The sequence below is a fragment of the Phocoena sinus genome, chromosome 3 (assembly GCF_008692025.1).
Source record: "Phocoena sinus isolate mPhoSin1 chromosome 3, mPhoSin1.pri, whole genome shotgun sequence".
Taxonomy (NCBI): domain Eukaryota; kingdom Metazoa; phylum Chordata; class Mammalia; order Artiodactyla; family Phocoenidae; genus Phocoena; species Phocoena sinus.
In genome coordinates, this window is record NC_045765.1 from 144505392 (window position 1) to 144526725 (window position 21334).

The window sequence follows — 21334 nt, forward strand, 5'->3', positions numbered from 1 at the left end:
GATAATAAATGTGATTCTATAAGAAATTTGGGGATGGGTAGGTATATATCTGCTGTAGTGACAAGAGTATGAATGTTAAACCATAACATATACAACTACATCTTAAAGTCTAGTTGAGGGAAAATCATAAGCCAAAAGTGCGGCTGATAAAAACGTGCGTTTCAACACACGCTGTAGGGTTAGCCCAACAACCACAGCAAACTCAAGTGATCATTAACTTAAGTAGTAATTTTCATTAAAAACAAACATAACAGCAATTAGAAACTATGACCAGCTTCAGACAACATGGATGATGTGCTGGACACAAAACATCCTTCCTCCAAATTGCAGGAATTCCAACTACAACTTGTTCGTGAGCATGTGCAGTAGAGCCCTGCAAGTTGCCAAGTGCTTCGTGGCGTGGACTTCTTAGAAGAATCTGCATCAGCAGGAAACCGTGCCCATGAGCTAATTTTAGTTTATGAACACCCCATTTTAGTAACTCCAACTCATTCAGTAGATAACTGCTAATAAGCAACTTACGTTAAAATAAAATGCTATGGAATTGTGAGTCATTTGCCAGGAAGAATCATGGAAAGGATTTGCATTTGGGGGAGTCTGGGGTTTACCAGGAGGAGTCCACTGCATAACTGAGAACCAGTGGCTGCTATGTGGGGGGTATGCTGTTAGCTGAACTGGATGGAGCAGCTGGGCTCCTGGCTTAGCCTGCTGCCGGTGGTCCATAGCATTTCGGGACTCCTCCCCACTCTCTATTAAACAACTCCTTGTTATCCTATGGCGGTTGGCTGGGAATCCCAGTAGGGTTTGGCTGCTCCGTGATGCTGTTTCTGCCTCCTCTTAGGAGAGATAAATGATATTTTTAGCCACACCATTCCTGGGCTACAGCTCTCTCACATGTAGCCAGTCTATAAAGAGAGTATGATGATTATGAAATAATGTCAAATTATTGGCAGCTATATATGACATGGACATGAGCAAAATTTTGTTTTTATGCCCGTTTCTAGGTGTGATACTTAAAATTTTTAAACATGATAGCTTACTCTAACAGAGCTTTAAAAGTATGATCTCAAAACCAGGAAGCATCAGTTCTACACTGATGGTGGGTATAGGCATTAATACAATATGCTAAGAATGTAAACTTTTTGAAGATCAATTTCTAAGCTACGTGTTTGATTGACGGATTAAAAATCCTGAGCAAAGTTAGCACTTTGCTAAAAGTGTTCCACGTTTATTAAGCCAGATGTGTTGATCCTCTGCCTGTTGTGAAAAACTATTTAAGCCAGATAATGTATTTTCCAAGTTGAAACATTTATTTTTTACTTAAATGCAAAACATTTAACAAGTATCTGAAGAGACAAAAGCTCTAATAATAGGGAATGATAATAGGATAGTTTACAGTATATGCTAACACCTGTATGTGGTATATTTTCCATCATGTAGTCAAAATGAACACAGCATATAAACACATATCAGAAATCCTAAGGTAATATTCACTTCTAGGACAACAGCAAAGGCCATAAACAAAATAAACTGCATTACCAGACGTCCACGTACTCCTAAAAAAATGTTTATAATTTCTTGCAAAAGAAACGTACCGGCTGCTTCAGGATGTGGGTGAGACAAGCAGGTTCCTGTGGTAACAATTTCCCAAACAAGAAAATAGTTAAAAAGACGAATCTTTGCTAAGCTGCAGACTACCAGGTCTCCTGATTTATGAAAGCAACAAGATAGAGCTGGTTAAGAAATAAATATTTCATGAATCAGCAAAATCTGTCAAGTAAAATGACTTTTGAATTTACAATGCAAAGAAATACCTTCACATAGTTTGACACTGTCAAAGCATTTTATTATGTAGCGTTGAACTTTAGGTTGACATACTAGATCTAGAATACTCTACGACCATGCAAAATAAATATGCACATATATCCCGTAAGGTTCTTGCCAATCCTTAATAAATAATAATTATTTTAGTGATCCAAATATAGATGCATCCAATTAAAATATGGTGTACGTTTAGTTTCTCATAATCTCATTTTCTTTCCTTCTTTTTTAAAATAAGCTTGTCTTCTTCAATATTACATATTAGTGATATTTTACACTTTGCCCTGTTCATTGTCATTCATTCATTTTATTCATGAATCCTTTCAACAAACATTGAGTATTTGCTAAATACCAGCAAATGATTGGGTCGAATCATCTTTTCTTTTTTTTTTTTAAATTAATTAATTTATTTTTGGCTGCATTGGGTCTTCGTTGCTGCGCGTGGGTTTTCTCTAGTTGCGGTAAGTGGGGGCTACTCTTCATTGCGGTGCATGGGCTTCTCATTGCGGTGGCTTCTCTTGTTGCGGAGCACGGGCTCTAGGCGTGTGGGCTTCAGTAGTTGTGGCACGTAGGTTCAGTAGTTGTGGCTTGCGGACTCTAGAGCACAGGCTCAGTAGTTGTGGTACACAGGCTTGGTTGCTCCATGGCATGTGGGATCTTCCCAGACCAGGGCTCAAACCCATGTCCCCTGCGTTGGCAGGCAGATTCTTAACCACTGTGCCACCAGGGAAGTCCAATCTTTTCTTTTTTTCATGTTGAATTTACTACTCTTCTGAAACTCATTCAATAATATTTCTAATAATTAAAAGCCTCATTCTTCACCCCATTGCTGATGATCTACCCAGAACTTCTATCCCATAGCCATTCATTTCACATCTTTCCCACTAAAAGTGAGATGAAGTGGGGTAGGGAGGACAGGGTGGTGAGGAAAGAAACTGGTACGTATTGTTTGCATCCAACACTCAGTGCACTTGGTTAAGTGTTTAACACATATTACCTTAAATAAGTTTCACAACAACAAAATAAGGTAATCATATTATTATCCCCATTTCATATATCGTGAAACTGAGACTCTTAGCACTTAAGAGACTGGCCACCTAAGGTCTCACAGTTAGCAGTTGGCAGTGCCAATAATGGGACCTTGGCCTGTTTACCCCAAAGGTTTTTCAGCAGCTCTTCTAAGAAGCACAGCTGGGCACCCCATACCTTTTAAAAACTCATTGAATAAAATTTTGTTTGCATCTATGTTACTTGGAAGACTCAGACCTCCTCTTCTTCCATTTTCCTCCAAAAACAATATGCTATTTAGATAAATTGCTAGAGAAATACATTTAACCAGGGGTTTTGAAGCAAAGGTAGACAGCTCACACAAAGAAAATTGCTAATGAATAATGAAAAACTTTAAAATTCTGAAATCTACCTATTGTATTATGTGTAATTTTTTTTCAGGCCACCCTCTAGTATTACTGGAAGTAACAGATAATAGATTACGCATAGGTTAGGTATTTAAAAGTTAGTACTATAAATACAAATTAAACCAAGGGAAAATGTAAACATAAAATGCCCAGTTTCATTAGTAGAGATGAAAAGAAATAATGTCACAAAATTAATGCTAAAGCAACACTATTTATTATGTTGCATTCTCTTTAATTATTCCACATCAGTAGATACCTTATAGTCTTCATAATCATTGTTATCTAGCAAGTCCCTTTTCTCCAGTTCTATAAGCTGTTCTGCAGAGAGCTTAGCTGGTAGATGCTTAAGAGACGCTTGCTCATATATGGGCTTTCCATTAAAAAACAGTTCCTTCCAATCATGCATCAACTTATATGGAATCAGGCTATAGCAAAAAAGAAAAAAAAAAGATCGAGAGGAATCAATGGTTAATTGAATACACATCTTAAATCTTAGTCTTTCTATTACCATGTTCATTCACCAGGATCTGCTATTTGAGGCCAGAGGTTCCTCTTACTATGACATTTCTAATAGCCAGTAAAATGGCTGATACTTAGTAGGTTTGAATGAATAAATGTTACCTAAAGCCATTGGTTCTTCGAATTTTCTTTGATTGTGCACGGAAAGCACAATATATCTAAAAATACTCACGACTGGGCTTCCCTGGTGGTGCAGTGGTTGAGAGTCCACCTGCCGATGCAGGGGACACGGGTTCGTGCTCCAGTCCGGGAAGATCCCACATGCCGCGGAGCGGCTGGGCCCGTGAGCCGTGGCCGCTGAGCCTGCGCGTCTGGAGCCTGTGCTCCGCAATGGGAGAGGCCACAACAGTGAGAGGTCCGCGTACCGCACACACACACAAAAAATACTGACGACTATCACAAAACTTAGGTTCCTTGATTTCCGGCTGTGATACTAAATGGCTGTGCAAGCTTTGGAAATCAGTTAAATGCTCCAGTATCAGTGTCCTCCTATGCAAAATGAACAGACTGAATACTTTCCAAGGCCTCTTTAAGATGACAGTTGGTTTACATATTTGCAAACAATTTGTAACAGAAAAAAAATCTAATGTTATGGTAGTCTTATTGTCATTGCACGTTTGGTAACCTGTGCAATTATTTTTCAGTACTTTTTCTATTTAAGTCAGATGAATGACTTGGTAATCAGGACAGAAGGATGGGAAAGTAGTTCCAAGAGGAACAAAATGTGCAAAGGAAGGAAAGAGCCTGGCATGATTCAGATGCATTTCTCTAAAAATAGTGGGACTAAAGCTTGAAATTGCAACTTAAAAAGTTGTATTTCATTCTGATACATGCTGCAACATGGATAAACCTTGAAGACATTATACTAAATGAAATAAGCCAGACACAAAAGGACAAATATTGTATGATTCCACTTACATGAGGACCCTAAAAGAGACAAATTCATAGAGACAGAAAGTAGAACAGAGGTTAGCAGGGCTGGAGGGAAGGGGAATGGGGGGTTATTATTGTATTTAATGGGTACAGCACAGTTTGGGATGATGAAAAAGTTCTGGGGGTGGATGGTGGGGATGGGTGCACAGCAGTATGACTGTACCTAATGCCAGCGAACTCATAAGTGGTTGAAAACCACTTAAAAACGGTTAAAATGCTAAATTTTATGTTATGTTTCTCCACAATAATAAAGTAGTATTTCAATTTGAGCTTCAAATATAATCATTGTTTTCCATTAATAAATATTGATATTTGTTAAAGATTATAGAGATATGAAGTTTAGAAATTAATAGCTTAGGCATAGAAAAATTCTTTTTTAAAAAATAAAGCCCTCTTTGTTTTCTTTTCTGGGTTTTTTTGTTTGTTTGTTTGTTTATTTTTGGTTGCACTAGGTCTGGGTCTTCGTTGCCGCACGCGGGCTTTCTCTAGTTGCGGTGAGCAGGGGCTACTCTTCATTGTGGTGAGTGGGCTTATCACTGTGGCAGCCTCGCTTGTTACAGAGCACGGGCTCTAGAGCACAGGCTTGTTACAGAGCACGGGCTCTAGAGCGCAACACTGTGGCACACGGGCTTAGTTGCTCCGCGGCACGTGGGATCCTCCCAGACCAGGGTTCGAACCCGTATCCCCTGCACTGGAAGTCAGATTCTTAACCACTGCACCACCAGGGAAGTCCCACACAGAAAAATTCTAACATCAGAATTATTGAAATGGCATTGGCTCCTATGGTGAAGTAAATGATTAACAACATATATTGTCCAAAACTTAATGTTGCAATTACTGAATTAATATTCTATTATCTGAATATCAGTTACTTTATTAAGGAGCAGTCTTAACAAAAGTCAGTTCATATAAGTAGGCTGATACCAAGAATATCCCTGTGCTTTAGAAAGAAATATATATTGATAACATCTTGTTTAGGGAAGTACATAGAGAGAATAATGTGAGTTTATCTCGACTGTTAGTAGTGTAGACTAAAAAGATCTTAACATATATGTGTAATCATTGTATTCAGTTGCAAGTAAAAGACACTTATAATTTCAAAGTAAAAGACCCCTTCGAAGTTTAGGGTACCAATACCTCTGGAACTTTAAAATTATTTGTATTTTTTCATTAAAATAAAAATAGCTTCATATAACCAATATATTCTCAATATTAATTTTCACGAAGCAGGATTTATAGAGTAATAAAAGGCAGACTATATATGAGTCTGTGAAATATTATATTAGTCAAACTCAATACACACAGGAGGTCCTCAACTGGGCCATGGCTCACGGGCCCAGCCACTCCGTGGCATGCGGGACCCCTCTGGACTGGGGCACGAACCCGCATCCCCTGCATTGGCAGGCGGACCCCAACCACTGCGCCACCAGGGAAGCCCTCCTCTCTACGTCTTAAAAGGACACCAGTCATATTTAATTAAGGTCCCATCCTACACGAGTATGACCTTATCTTAACTAATCTATCAGTAATGCCTATTTCCAAATAAGGTTACACTCTGAGGTATGGGGGATTAGAACTTTAACATATCTTTCTGGGGGGACATGATTCAACCCATATATAAGCATCTATATATTGCCTTTTTAGACACTTAAAATGTCAAAGTATTAATAAAAGCTCCCTTAAAAGTTTATGATACCAATACCTCTAGAACTTTAATTTTATACACTCAGTTTTTACATTCAGTTTGAGCTCTTCCTGGTTGTCGGTATGATGCATGAGTTGTTATTGAAGTCTGCACACTTGTGGATTATATTTCAAGACTCTGAATCTTGCATAAACCTTCTGTTCTAGCTGTTTTTTTCTGACGTTGCTCAGGCAAGGGAAAGAGAAGGGGCCATCGTGTTACTGGCAGGTGTGGACAGAAGTCCTCACGTGGCCTTCCTCACCACCTGAGGGGAGGGCATCCTTGTTACTGCAGGAGCAGGTAGCAGTTCTGGCCCTCCACATGGTCTCCACTGCAGTGCGGGTGGCCTTGTGACCACTGGGCGATGGTGAAAGTCCTGACCCTCCCTAGGCTTCTCTAACACCGCCCCAGTAGGGAGGGGAGGAGTGGCCAGTACTGCCAGGTGGGGTTGGAAGTCCATGCTTCCTACTTGGCCACTGGGACACCACCCTCGTGGTGTCCCAGAGGTCTCTCATTACAGCCTTGTGAGGGTGGAAGACAGGCTCTCTACTTGGCCTTTGCTGGCACGGGTGGGAATGGGGCTACATTTGTGTGTGTGTGTGTGTGTGTGGTATTTGGGGAAGAGTGGTTATTGTCTAAAAGTTTTACATCTTGCTAGGCTGCTACTAAACTGGTTCTTTGACTACAGACAGCAGGCTTCCGTTGGATCTTTTTTTTTTTTTTTTTTTTTGCAGTACACGGGCCTCTCACTGTTGTGGCCTCTCCCGTCACGGAGCATAGGCTCCGGACGCTCAGGCTCAGCAGCCATGGCTCATGGGCCCAGCCACTCCGCAGCTTGTGGGATCTTCCTGGACTGGGGCACGAACCCGTGTCCTCTGCATCGGCAGGCGGACTCTCAACCACTGCGCCACCAGGGAAGACCTGTTGAGGCTATCTTTGTTTACACCATTGGCATATCTGTTGCCAGAATATTCAGTTCCAATCTGGGCTGTGTGAGCACAGGGAGAACCCAGGAAGCTCACCACTGTGTCCTGAGGTCCCCAGCCAGTCTCACTTCTTCTGTCCATCTTCAGAGTCTTCTTATGTTTGTTTCACACACAATGTTCAGGGACTTTCATTGTACTTAGTGGGAAGAATAGGGAAAAACTCATTCTACTCCATTTTCCCAGAGCAGAATGGGATTTGCATTTATGTTTTAATTTGGAATTATGAGCCTTTATTTGTTTAGGGAAATCAATCTGTACTTTTTTTCCCCTCTGAATTACCTTGTGTTATGTTTTTATATTTAAATCCACTATATTTATCTTCTGTAATTTAATCTATGTTTTTTACCCTTATAATGCATGGTATCACCTTTCCTTTTTAACCCTTTTATAGATTACCTTCCTCACAATTTTATTCTTATAATTTCTGAACTTTTGAATTTGTATTAATCTGAAAAGTATTTTTAAACATTTATTCTTGAATTCATTTCAATTTTTAGTCTTATTTATTTTCTTTTCTCAATCTTGTACTCTTATAGTTTTATCTTCAAAATGTCCTCATCATTATGTTATTTCATTTAGTAGTTTTTATATAGTAGCGCATCAGAAATATAGCTGTTGGGGTGAGAGCTGTGGAGAAAGCTCCTCTCAAGTCCAGGGGTGATGGGATGGTTTACCCATCTTCCATTTGACCCTGAATATCATGTGGCTTTCATTCTTTTCACTGTGGGTTCTCAAGAAGATCTCAGTCTGGGTAATATTAGAGGTCAAAACTTTAAGTGGAGTGACTTATCCTTGTCCTTGTGGAGATGCTTTCACTGACATCTGTGATGTCATTCCGCTTCAGCTTCCAGGAAAGGACATCACAAGAGATAGGTCTCTGAAGCCAGGTGCCAGAATGCTGAGGTCATTCTCCACCAGACCTACGACACTACTCATTATACCTTAGGTGGGGCCACATGAGAAAATCATTATTCTAAACTGAGGACCAAGAAAAGTTTTGTATTTTGTAAAGAACTAGAATGGAAAACAGAAATCATAGGACAAACTGTGTTGCCCTTTTTGCTTTGGCCACCTGGAAGCTCAGATAAAATTTGCAGCTCAGTTGCAGTATCTGGCAAATCTACTGGTACTGGTATAACTGTGTTTTCATGTATGTATTCCTTGTTTTTAACTTTCTACTTTATTTCAATTTTCTTTTTCTTCTTTTTTTTTTTTTTGGTCCCACCATGAAGCTTGCAGGATCTCAGTTCCCCAGTCAGGGACTGAACCCAGGCTGCGGCAGTGAAAGCCTGGAACCCTAACCACTAGGCCACAAGGGAACTCCCATCCTTTGTTCTTAGTTTGGCATATTCTTAATCTTTTTTGTATTGTTAAATGTTTCCTTACAAATAGGTTGAGTCCTTTTAGAAAGAAGATGCAATGAAAATCGATTTAATGATTAGTAAAATAATCTTTAAGTAATTCCTGTCTTCTAGGAAGTTCCTAATGTTTCAAATAAATTATCATAGCTGCCTTTGTAAATTATAGAGAAGTTAGACACAAAGTTTAAATGTTAAAAGACATAAATACACCTTAAATCAGGTTAGTCATTGGGTGAATTAAGTCTGTAATCAAGGTATCCTGAACCCCACGTCTTAGTCTTCATTTCACAAAACATTGTTATCTCTCTTTACTTATCAACTTAGCGCCTACATCACAATCTTACCCTTTTCTCGTTTGCTGTGGTGTCTCTATTGTATTAACTATTGTAATAAAAAACAACACTTACTTATTTGTCAACATTCGATAGTCCGCCACTTTAGTGGACAAATCAAGGATTTGATCCAAAATTTCTGCACATATTGAATAATGCTTTCTGTAACGAGCTTGAACCCTTTCCACGGCAATCTGCTCATGAATTTCCTTAACTCTGAGGGCTTGTTCTTCAAAATCAATCTTGGCTTGTCTGGCCAAAGCCTAAGAAGCAAAGACATATTTTTAAGTCACTGTAATTGGGCAACGATTCAAGTAGAAATAATGTCATCATTTCAATAGCCAAAAAAAAAATCTCTAAATAGAATGAAACTTCCTTTTATATCAGAAAAAAATAAATCATGAGAGAGCACTTTCTCCTTAATACATTAAGCACTGGTGTGATGGCAAAGACAATATCGGAAATATCCCACCCTTAGCTTATGTTATCAGCAAAACCCAGTACAGAGAAAAGTGTGCTATGTGGATTAATGATAAATTGGATCTGAAATGTTTAAAGAGAAGTCCTGAGTTCATGGACTGCAAATACAGTTGGGGATCACAGAGAAACAGGCAAGCATAGCTGGCTCCCAAGCATAGCTGGCTTCTGTGTACCCATCTCAGGAGACTTAACCTGACACATCTGCTCTGGCCAATGCCCTGTCTTTTAGTGGGAGACTTCTAGGATACTGATTTATACTTAGAAAATATTTTGGAAATTCCCTGATTATACTGGCTTGGGAATATAACACATTTGCCAATAAATGTTAAATGTGTTTAGACAACAAAACCTTCTGCTGTTACAGCCTTAATAAATAGATAAAATTCATTCATAGAGACATGTATTTCTGCAGAAAGTAAGAAAATACTTAGTTTGGCATTACCCTCTGTTTGCTTTGCACTATTATTTTGTTTAGGGAACCCACTCTTCACACTAAATACAAAGGTCAAACTTGGCATGACCAAATGTTGCTTTTCAAACAGTTATACCAACTCCTTGAGAAATTCTATCCTGTGCTAACGTGCTCCAGAAACAAGAGCTGCCTCCTGAAACTTAACCCAACAAGTGTACGATGGCGGTAAACATGGGTCTGCAGGAGCTGTGCTCGAATTCAAGCCTCAGCTTGTACAGGTGTCAAGTACTAGCTGCGGGACCTTGGCCAAATCGGAGCTTCCCTACGTCTCCACTCCCTCTCTGTGAAGCGGGGATGGTAAAAAGACTCGGCATGAACAGAAATTAACTGTCAGAGCAAATACCTGTTATCATGATACTATTCACAAGTAACTAAATGCGTGACAATGGGCTGCTACTGTCCACTGAACCAAATGGAAGCTTCATTTGGTTTGTTATTGTTGTTTGATTTTGTTAGTTTGCTTTAGTTTTGTTGGGAAAGAAGTTGGTCTGGGTGACCTCTGAGGTCAATTCTGTACATTTGGCACGTTCAGGAATGACACCAGAATTTGTTATCGTTGTATTGTTTTGTAGGCCCTGTTTTCATGGAGAAAGCATCCAGTTTAAGTACAGAGACTTATGGCATGCTTCATGAAGTGTGAAGACTTCAGAGGGAAGAGGAATCTGAGAGAGTAGGAGCCGCCAGATGAGAATTTACGAAGCGAGCCAGTGAAATGGGTTGTGAGGCTGGTTTACTACTGAGTGCCTGGAAAGCATGTGGAAATGTTTAAGATGCCACAGAACCAAAACCTTGACGGGAGCCCAGGAGCACCCCCTGCAGGAATGGAGCAGCTTTCTCCCGGTGTTCTCTTCCTCCCTGCTCCCTCTCTCCTTCTAGGCCTTTCTTCCTTCTTTTTAGCCATGGAGTCTGCTATTTCTACCCTCTCCCCAGCCCCCGTGCTAAATCCACCACAATTTCCAGTCCCATTACAGCAAAGTGGCTTGTAGCCCTAAATTAAGAAAGAAGGAAAAGGAAAAAGAAGTCCGTGGGAGCTAGTAACTCTCAGCGGTGATGAGCCTGGACTTTAGACTCTGAGAACCGCTGTGCTAGGGCCACACCACCAAGCTGTGCAACTTTGAGCTTTCTAAGTTCCATCCTCCCGACAGATGAAATGTACACAAGAACAGTGTCCACTGCCAAATGGTGCTGTGAGAATTATAATGCATGTAATGAACGTAGCTCAATGCTGGACTCAGAGTGGATGCTCACAAGTGTTAAATGCTATTGCAGTGAATTACTGTGAATAATAGTAGGTGGCACTGAAATTTGAAATCGGCAACTGTTTTAATTAATATAGAATAGATGCTCATTTGCCTTCAAAAAAGAGATCAGATTTAACCTAAAAACCAAACAAAACAAACAAAAACTCCTGATGGTGAAAAACATGAAGTTCTCTTTCCCTTTCTCCCTTTCCTCCTCCCTGCTTACTTAGAAACCAGCCTAAGTATTTAGGAACCACTCCTGCTGGAGGATGTGATGCATTCAAACTGTGAAATCAGGCCATCTCAGAGGGAGGGGTGCCCAGCAAGCAGATACCTCAACTTTGGGAAAAGGTTATTGTGTAAATTTTTTCCAGGGGCTTCAGAGCCTCACAATTCTGGCCTCTGAGGCTCTAGCAGACCAAGTGTCCCAATCCTCTGAAGTGAGTCCAAGCCCAGGTTAGGAAAGAACAGGTCATGCTTCTCATCACAGTGAGACCAGTCCTGCTCTGAGACCGGTGCTTCACTATTTTGCACTGAATTAACAGGGCTTGTGAAGCAAACATGTTTAGCAAACAGGCAATTATTTCTAATGTAAGCAAATGCCACTCAATCCATTCAAGTTTACTCTTGTCAAAAAAGAGAGATGAGGGCTTCCCTGGTGGCGCAGTGGTTGAGAGTCCGCCTGCCGATGCAGGGGACACGGGTTCGTGCCCCGGTCCAGGAAGATCCCACATGCCGCGGAGCGGCTGGGCCCGTGAACCATGGCCGCTGAGCCTGCGCGTCTGGAGCCTGTGCTCCGCAACGGGAGAGGCCACAACAGTGAGAGGCCCACGTACCGCAAAAAAAAAAAAAAAAAAAAAAAAAGAGAGAGAGATGAAACAATTATCCAAATAATTTGGCTATTAAAGACACTTGAGATCATGCAGGTAAAATTCATGGCGTATGGCTCCCCGCTCTCCTCCTAACGTTTTGGCTATGTCTGTTCTACAAAGGCAAAAGCACCATTTCCCTGACTCTGGAGAATACTGTATTTTCGAAATGACATTTCTCAAAATTGCATAATTTTGCCAAAAAATGTGTTCCACTTTCATGGAAAATCACAGTGGAAACCAAGTTGCTGATAAATAAAGCATTGCCTTCCTATTTTCTGTAAGGTTTTCTCTTCTGCTCAGCCTGGTTTTATGAATATTTTATGGCAGTAAAGACAGGCTATCTAAAATGCCACTCACACGAGCTTTATATTTCTTCAATCAAATCTGGCTTAACAGACTGAATAAATTTGAAACCGCCCCAAGAGGAACAAGACAAGAAGTGATTCCTATAAATCCCTTGATAAAATACATCTATTTTGGTTATTAGAACTGTACATATAAAGATAAGGAAGATGTTAATATGTCAAATAACTAAAAGATTAGATAATTTGATTTTCAGAGTTATGAAGGGCCTAGACACAACGATACCATGGTGGCCAAGAGCATACCTGGCACCCAAATCTTGGCTTCTGTAACCATTCTCAACTACAATGAACCAGGGTACCCTAGAAAAATGGCTTGTTCCAGTTTTGAGGAAGGAATAGTACAGTATGGGCCTGGGAAATCTTGTTTTACCAGAAAGCAAGAAATTGCTTATTCAAGACTAATGGTGTCTTATAAAAAGGAGGCAGCTTGAAAGTGCTCTCACTGCCTGAAAATAGTTTTCACTTAGAATAATGAACACCAAATAATATTCCAGTGAACTTTAAAGAAAAAGAAAGTCCTTTATGCTTCTAGAAAACAAGAGTAATGACTCAAGGAAACAAAATTTATATTATCATTCATTTTTTTTGACAGCACACTTTATACCTGAAGAAAATGGAATAATGTATTTAAGATATTCAAGGAAAGAAAATGTGAACTAAGGATTTTATATACAACAAAATTGATGAGTATAAAAGGCACATACAGTTATCAATATGCAAGCACTCAGGGAATATTGTTCCCATGAGCTGTTCTTGAGGAATCTATTGGAGAGCTTCAGACAACAGAAATGACCAGAGAGATGTGGACATAAGGACTGAGGGTGAGCATTAAATATTTGTAGGATCAAGACTAAAGGGAGAGAGTATAGTATGTAGATGCTACGTGTCCTGTCAGTGCAGTTGTACAAAGATAAAAATGGGGAGATAATAGAGAGATCATACAAAAAAGTAACTCATTAAATGATTGGCATCTAAACGCAGCCTTGTTTACCTTGACTTGATAGGAAGGATCAAAAGTAACCTTAGGAGGATTTTTAAGGGATATATTGTTTACCGCTTCTCGATCGAGAGCATCCTGGAAATCTTTAAGCCGTCTTTCCTCATATTGTTTTTCTCTGAAAATTCTGTTTTGCCGTAAAACTTCCTTCTCGTGCCGAACGTGCATGAGCTGCACGGCGATCCTGCGCTCCTGCTGGGACTGTCGCATCAGCCGGTTGATCAGCTGCTCCTCCCGATAAGCCTCCTGGAAACACCATTGCGAGAGCCAATCATTTGTCAAGGTGATGTCCACATTTCCCTCTGGGCTGAAAAGCCTACACGTAAACCATGTGTAAAAGGCATAGTATTCACCTGCAGAATTGATGTTCTGCTATTTGATTTAAATTTGAACATGGCAAAAATTGAGTTATAAAAATGAAAATTTCCACCGACAGTTGTATAATTTTGGTATCCGGAAACACATGGTTTCACAACTCCTTATTCTAAATGAATTATTACTTCCTTTAAAATCGGATCAAAAAATAGATTAGGTAATTTTTTTCAAGGTTTTATAAACAAAGGGTGTAATTCTCCATTTATAAGCATGTTTTCAGAAACTTGGAATTGTGCTATATGCACTCTTAACATAAAAACTAGTTGTAAAAACAAACGCAGACATTGTCTGGCTGAGGACGGCAGATCTGCTTAGTTCCCAGGGGGGCCATCTCAATTCCTACATGATAGATTGGGCAGATTGGAGAAGAGGCTAAGGGGAAATGACCTACAGTTTATCTTAGAAAATCTGAGTGGTTGTAACCTGAGAGAGAAACTAGATGCACTCTCTTGGCTCCCTTGGCTATTTTAAGAGAACCGAAGGGGAACCAGTGAACAGTGGAAGAAGCATCAAACTGGGAATCAGTGGCCCTTGCCAGTGCAGCCCCAGCTGTACCATTAACTGGCTTGCAGCCTTGAGCAAGTAACTCGGATTTTCCGGGCCTATTTCTTGACAGGGGAAATGAAGGGTTTGGGTAAAAGATGGTCTCCAAGGCATCTTCAAGCTCTCTCACTCTGTCTAAACAGAGACACCATGTGGAAGGAGGCCGTAAGTATAGTTCTCCAGGGAGAAGACTTAGAAGAACATCTAACTAAACATTGGGGTTGTCCATTTAACACTCAACAATCGAATTGTTCAGGAAGAAAATCTGGCATCACTAGTGACACTGTTTCAGATTGTGGGAGAAATACTATATGTATGTTCAGAATCAAGATACAAATAACAATAACACTCTGTGGAAAATACCAAAACTTGAACTTGGGGATTATATAAAAATGTAGATTAAATAAAATTCAACTGAAAGTAAATATGAAATTTTTTCTGTTATTAATATATCAGCTAAGAATAAAATCATGAACAACTTTGAAACATATATCTCATCTAGTTACAACATTCTAGAAGCTTTAATATTAATCATTTGTTTCTTTTGAGGTCCAATAGTGGAGGTGAGGCAGAATGTAAAAATGGCCACCGATTCTACAGTTTTCTTCATCCACAGCCTCCAATGCTATCCTGCAGATATTCCCATCAAAAAGTAGAATCTATTTCTTTACTCCTTAATTAAATATGGGGTATGGGGTGACCTCTGACTTGAACTCACCAATGGGACATTAACAAAAATAAAACAAAACAAAACACTTGTGGTCTGACTTTCTTAATTCTCTTGTGACCCTTGCCACTGTCACCACAGTTTCTGCTCAGCTAGAAAATGAGAAACCATAGAGAGATACCAGTCTTCTCAGCTGGAACTAATGAAACTCTTCCAAGTCAGCCAGCCTCAGCCAACCCACCAGCCGACCAAAGACATCTGAGAGAAGCCAGGTAAGACCAGCAAAAGGCATATATCTGAGCCCAGCCCAAACTGCCTACCACATTTTGGGGGTGGTTTGGGATACATAAAGCATAGTCAAAGCCATATTTTTTAGAAGTAGAGCCTTGATTTATTATTCCAAGTGAATTCTATATTGAATTTGGAATATATTCTATATTTGTCTGTGTCTACATGGCAAGGCAATTTGGTTGTTGAGATGAGAGCTGGTCATTCTGACCCTGATGAAGAACTGGGTTGGTCAGATATGTCTTGGTCATTGCTTAGATGACAACACATTATGATTAAAAAGGAAAAGAAAAGAAATTACTGTTGAATGGCTGAGTCAATGCTATGTATATGAAGCTTCAGTATGAAGAACCATCAAGTGTATTAAGACCTGCAACCAAAAGTTGAGTGGAAAAGATTCTTTTTTTGTTCTATTGTACAAGTAGCTCATGTTTTAGAAACATACCTTTTCCCAAAGTTTCATTACAATTTGGGCCACATTTTCTCATAGAAAAATATGTTATGGTTAAGTGCTTAGGGCAGCTTACAGATGTCTGTTTAACCCTTAACATAGATGAAATAGTCTACATCTGCAATGAATAAAATAGAAAATAAGAGAAGTCACATTTCTCTTTTCAGTATATTTAATCATATTTGGGGAAGACTTACAGATACACAATCCAAAACATGCTCAGTTTGATTGCCAAGACCTCTGCCTTTCCCATGAGTTGGAGCTAGGAGCTTACTCTGGTACATACCATTACTTTAATTCTCCAAAGATGCCCGAGCGGCTCTCCTGGAGGAATGGAGCATGGCAGGAAAGACGTGGAAGCTAAGCATTCAAGGGTCTTTTAGTTAAGAGATGGGGGAGGTGTCTGGTGTTCAAATGCCAGTTCCAAGGAAATAATCCAGAAAAGGTTCTGGGAAGGTAGAGATAGGTGCGCTGGAATGAATCCCAAGAACAAGCTAAGATGCTGGCCAAATGATCACACTATCAGTTGGGAGTGTGCTTTTCACAGTCTGAAAATCTTCACTTAAATGCCTATGAAGTACTTAAACTCAACAAGTCCTAAACTAAACTCACTAACTCCCCTTTAGACCTGGTCCTCCCCCAGTATTTCCCCGTCTCCACTGATGACACTATTAACCCATGACTTGGTGACCTAAAATGTTAGGGTCATCCTAAGTCCATTCCTCTTGTCACCCTAATACAATTCTTGAAGAAGTAGTCTATTTTGCCTCCTATGTATGGTTTTAAATCACTGTCTACTCCATTCGGTACCTATTGACACTGCCCACTGACACCCCATAGTGGACATCAGCCCCTCCCCATACCTTGCCTTCCCCCCCATCCCTCTCCAGAATCTATCCTCTAAAAAAGTTAAAGTGATCCTTCTAACCTTAAGTCTCATCATTTCATTCACATAATGACATTTCTTTATGGATAACTAGGCAAGATAGCAACCTGAGCACAGATCTCTGGCTCTCTCTTTATAAGCCCAACTAAAATAAGGGTCTGTAAACTCCAGGGGGAGATTGCAACGACTTGGAGGCTAGAGAAGATATTATGAGGCATTTCTGATAGATTCACTGCAAATAGAGCCAAATCAAAGTATCCAGGGCTGACACAAGATTCATGTCACACTCCCGAAAAGCAGCAGATACTTGAGGGAAGCAGAGGAAATGTTAATCCTGACAAGTACCGTTTTCACTTTGGAGGAGAGGAGGATGAATGGGAAGGCATTAAGAAATTAAGAAACAATTAAGAAAACAATCCCATTTACAATAGCATAAAAAATAATAAAATATTTAAAAATAAATTCAACCAAGGAGGCAAAAGATCCACACTGAAAACTATAAAACATTAATTAAAGGAATTGTAGAAGACAGAAATAAATGGAAAAGATATCCCATGTTCCTGGTTTGGAAGAATTAATAATGTTAAAATGCCCATAATACCTATCAGATCTACAGATTCAATGCAATTCCTATCAAAATTCCAATGGCATTTTTTACAGAAATAGAAAAACAATACTAAAAGTCATATGGAGCCACAAAAGACTCCAAACAGCCAAAGCAATCTTGAGTAAGAAGAACAGAACTGTAGGCATCACACTTCCTGATTTCAAAATATATTACAGAGATGCAGTATTCAAAACAGTATGGCACTGACATAAAAACAGACATATAGACCAGTGAAAGAGAAGAAAGAGCCCAGAAATAAATCTACATATGTACTACAGTCAATTGATCTTCAATAAGGGTGCCAAGGCTATACAATGGGGAAAGGACAGTCTCTACAACAAATAGTGCTGGGAAAACTGGATATCCACATGCAGGAGAATGATACTGTACCCTTATCTCACACCATATATAAAAATCAATTCAAAATGGATTAGAGACTTACACATAAGACCTAAAACTATAAAACTACTAGAAGCAAATATAGGGAAAAACATTTCTTGACAATAGTCTAGGCAATTATTTTTTTAACATGACCCTAAAAGTACAGGCAACAAAAGTAAAAATAGACAAGTGGGATTTGATCTAGCTAAAAATTCTGCACAAAAAAGGAGACAATCAAAAGAGTGAAGAGGCAACCTACAAAATGGGGGAAATTACTATTTGGGAACCATACATTTTGGTTAATATCCAAAATATGTAAGGAATTCAAATAACTCCATAGCCAAATACCAAATAACCCAATTTTAAAAATGGTCAGAGGAGAGGACCTGAACAGACATTTCCCAAAAAAAGACAAACATATGGCCAACAGGTATTTGAAAAGATGATCAACGTTACTAATCATCAGAGAAATGCAAATCAAAACCGAATAAGATATCACCTCATATCTCTTAGAATGGCTATTATCAAAAAATATAAAATAAAAGCAAGAGAGAACAAGTGTTGGCAAGAATGCGGTGAAAAGGGAACCCTTGTAAACTGTTGGTGGGAATGTAAATTGGTACAGCCACTATGGAAAACTGGATAGTGTTTACTTGAAAAATTAGAAATAGAACTACCATATGACCCAGCAGTCCTACTTCTGGCACATATCCAAAGGAAATGAAATCAGTATCTCAGAGAGATGTTTACACCCTCATATTCACTGTAGCGCTATTCACAATGGCCATGATATAGAAACAACCTAAGTGTCCATTGATGGATGAATGGATAAAGAAAATGTGAGACACAAACATACACACATATGTGTGTGTGTATATATGGAATACAGTCAGCCTTAAAAAAGAAGAAAATCCTGTCAGTTGTGACAACATGTTTGAACTTGGAGGACATTATGTTAAATGAAATAAGCCAGACATAGAAAGACAAATACTGCATGATCTCACTTAAATGTGGAATCTAAAAAAAGTTGAACTTATAAAAATAGATCTTAAGTATTCTCACCAAATACACACACAAAAATGGTAACTATTTTTTTTTTTTGGTGAGGTGATGGGTGTGTTAATTAGTTTGATTATGGTAATCATTTCACAATGTATTCATATATCAAAACATCACATTATACATCTTAAATATATACAATTTTTATTTGTCAATTATACCTAATAAAACCTGGATGAAAAGTTTCCTTTTACCTCTAAATGTAACAATAGATATACATAGCTGACATAGATTTTAGATTCTTATTTTGTCAGTATTTTTTATTGTGGTAAAATATGTGTAACATAAAATTTACCATTTCAATTCATTTTTAAGTGTATAATTCAATGTACAATTAAGTAAATTCACAGTGCTGTATAACCATTACCAGATTTTAGATTCTTTAGTAAATGTTTTACGTAGATTTGTTTTCTGAATGTTATTTGCTGTTATGATGTGAGGATGTGACATTGATTCAGAGTAGCACATAATACATACATAAGATACACATATGTGTGTATAAAAGACTACATTTCGTAAAATCTTCCAGCACTATTATTCAATCAACAATTAAATATCTTACCTCTTGTGCTTCGTGGGCTATTAACTGGTCCATTAAGAGTCTCCGCCGTCTTTTCTCCCTTTGCTCTCGTGCAAAAGCATCTTCTTCGAGGCGCTTCTGGATTTTTTTAAGGTAGTCATCATCCGAATAAGTGTTTAACAAATCAGCGGTTGTCTGGCCTGTTGTATCTAAAGAAGTCTTGGATGCGCTAAGGACAATAGTTTTTATTTAAATTTTAAAAAATAACTCAATCACACACCACTACTTGTGATGTGGAGGAAGACCTCTGGAGATGGCTCCCTTGAGTGCTCTGTTCATTTATTAATACAAGCATCGAAGCAAATATTAGAACTTCAGTGTGAGATCCACAGCTTATCAACAGATTCCATTTGCCTCACCCCATTTCTGGACTCTGTATCTGTGAGGTCTTTAGCATAGCCTTCTTTCTAGGCCTGGTGCCTACTTACTTACTCTTTTACTTCTCATGACCTTCACTGTGCCCAGAGATTCTGGATTTCTCTCCCTCTTCTTCCTGCTGGTTCTAGGCCTCCTGCCTCCCCTGCTTGGAGTCAAGAGTAAGGCAATATTGATAACCCAAGTGTCAGGGAAGGCATACTTCTACAAGAGTCGGCCAGGTACACTAATGTGAGGACCCTGAGAGTACTTCCATGGATGGTTCTGCCCACTACAACTCTCCTCTCACCTATGTGAATGCAAGGTGCTCTATGAGCTCCCAGTAGCTTTTCGACTCCTTAGGGCAGCAGCCCAGCTCTTACTAGAAGCTCAGCGGTGGAGAGTTGACTTGCACCACGGGTCTGACCTAGCCTCTTGCCCAAGTCCTGGAGACCCAAGTGAGAAGATCTACCTTGGGGCTCTTGTCCTACCTCATGTCCAGAACTCACAGATCAGGAAGTTGGTGGTCTCACCAACAGAAAGCAAACACACTCAATTTAGTGAGGCAAATGGTGGCTTAGTACAGAATTTATAGATTCATTCAAAAGTTGCCTTTAAAAGTAAAAGATACATTTTTATGTACATATGGATCAAATAATCAATTCTCATCTGCATATTCTTTAAAAAATAAAAAGAATACAACAGTACAATGGTATAAGATATAACGTTACTTGCCAAGAAATAATGACTTTAATATTATGAATAATTATTATTCTTAATGTCATAAGTTATTGCTGTGTTCAGTTTAAAATATAACTTATAATCTTATTCAAAAGACAAGGACACATTATTATGGTAGGCAGGGATTAAACAGTCATCAATTCTCATACAGACAGAAGTGTTCTTACAAAAGCATAGCTAATTCATGTTTAATGAATAACCACACGTATTGTTTTTAATCTGAGGCCATGCAGTTTCATTAAATCAAAGATCAAAATCATTTACATGGTTGAATTAAAATTCTTAAATTATAATTAGTTCTGTTTAATAATCACATATTTATGGTATGGATATTTTATTATAGTTCATTATTTGTACATTTGCTGCTTCCAGTTGAACTCTGAGCGCAGAAGAAAAGTATCCTAGTTTACTCTCCTGTGTACCTGTGCCTCATAGTCCTGACATGTAGCTAATGTCTGCTAAATTTCAAATAATATGCTTAGAAGCACTATACAAGTGTAATATAACTTAAAAAAATCACACATTGAAATTCTGGTTATTTTATCAGCAGGAGCTCAACCTTTGATTGCATTCTGTCACTGAGAGTCACTGAGCAGAAATTGTGTAGCTAACAAAGCCTCAGTAAGATCAAAGACAAATTTTAACCCTATTTATTTATTAAGATTTAGTGCAATTAAGTATTTATGAAAATTGTGTGGCATAACTTTTTCAGGTCCTTCATCAAAATCCTTACTATATTTTTACTTAAATATGTTGTTTAAAAGATTTTGCCTCAGATTGAGCATGGGTTAATAGCTCTCTCAACACTGTATTTATGTCACCAACAATATACTTAAGATACTGGCTCTCCTTTGTTCATCAATCAGTCTGTCCAACCATCCATACGTACACCCATCTGCTGTCTTATGCCAATTAAGGCCTGAA

General features: G+C 38.8%; 1 protein-coding gene across 1 annotated transcript in view; it reads right to left on the bottom strand.

The window, feature by feature from the left end:
• Positions 1 to 21334, bottom strand: part of SPEF2 (sperm flagellar 2) — a 171259-nt gene that overhangs the window by 122134 nt on the left and 27791 nt on the right. The window contains 4 exon segments of the mRNA XM_032629118.1: positions 3493 to 3661; positions 9127 to 9314; positions 13536 to 13724; positions 19298 to 19484. Of these exon segments, the coding sequence (XP_032485009.1) occupies positions 3493 to 3661; positions 9127 to 9314; positions 13536 to 13724; positions 19298 to 19484 (733 nt within the window).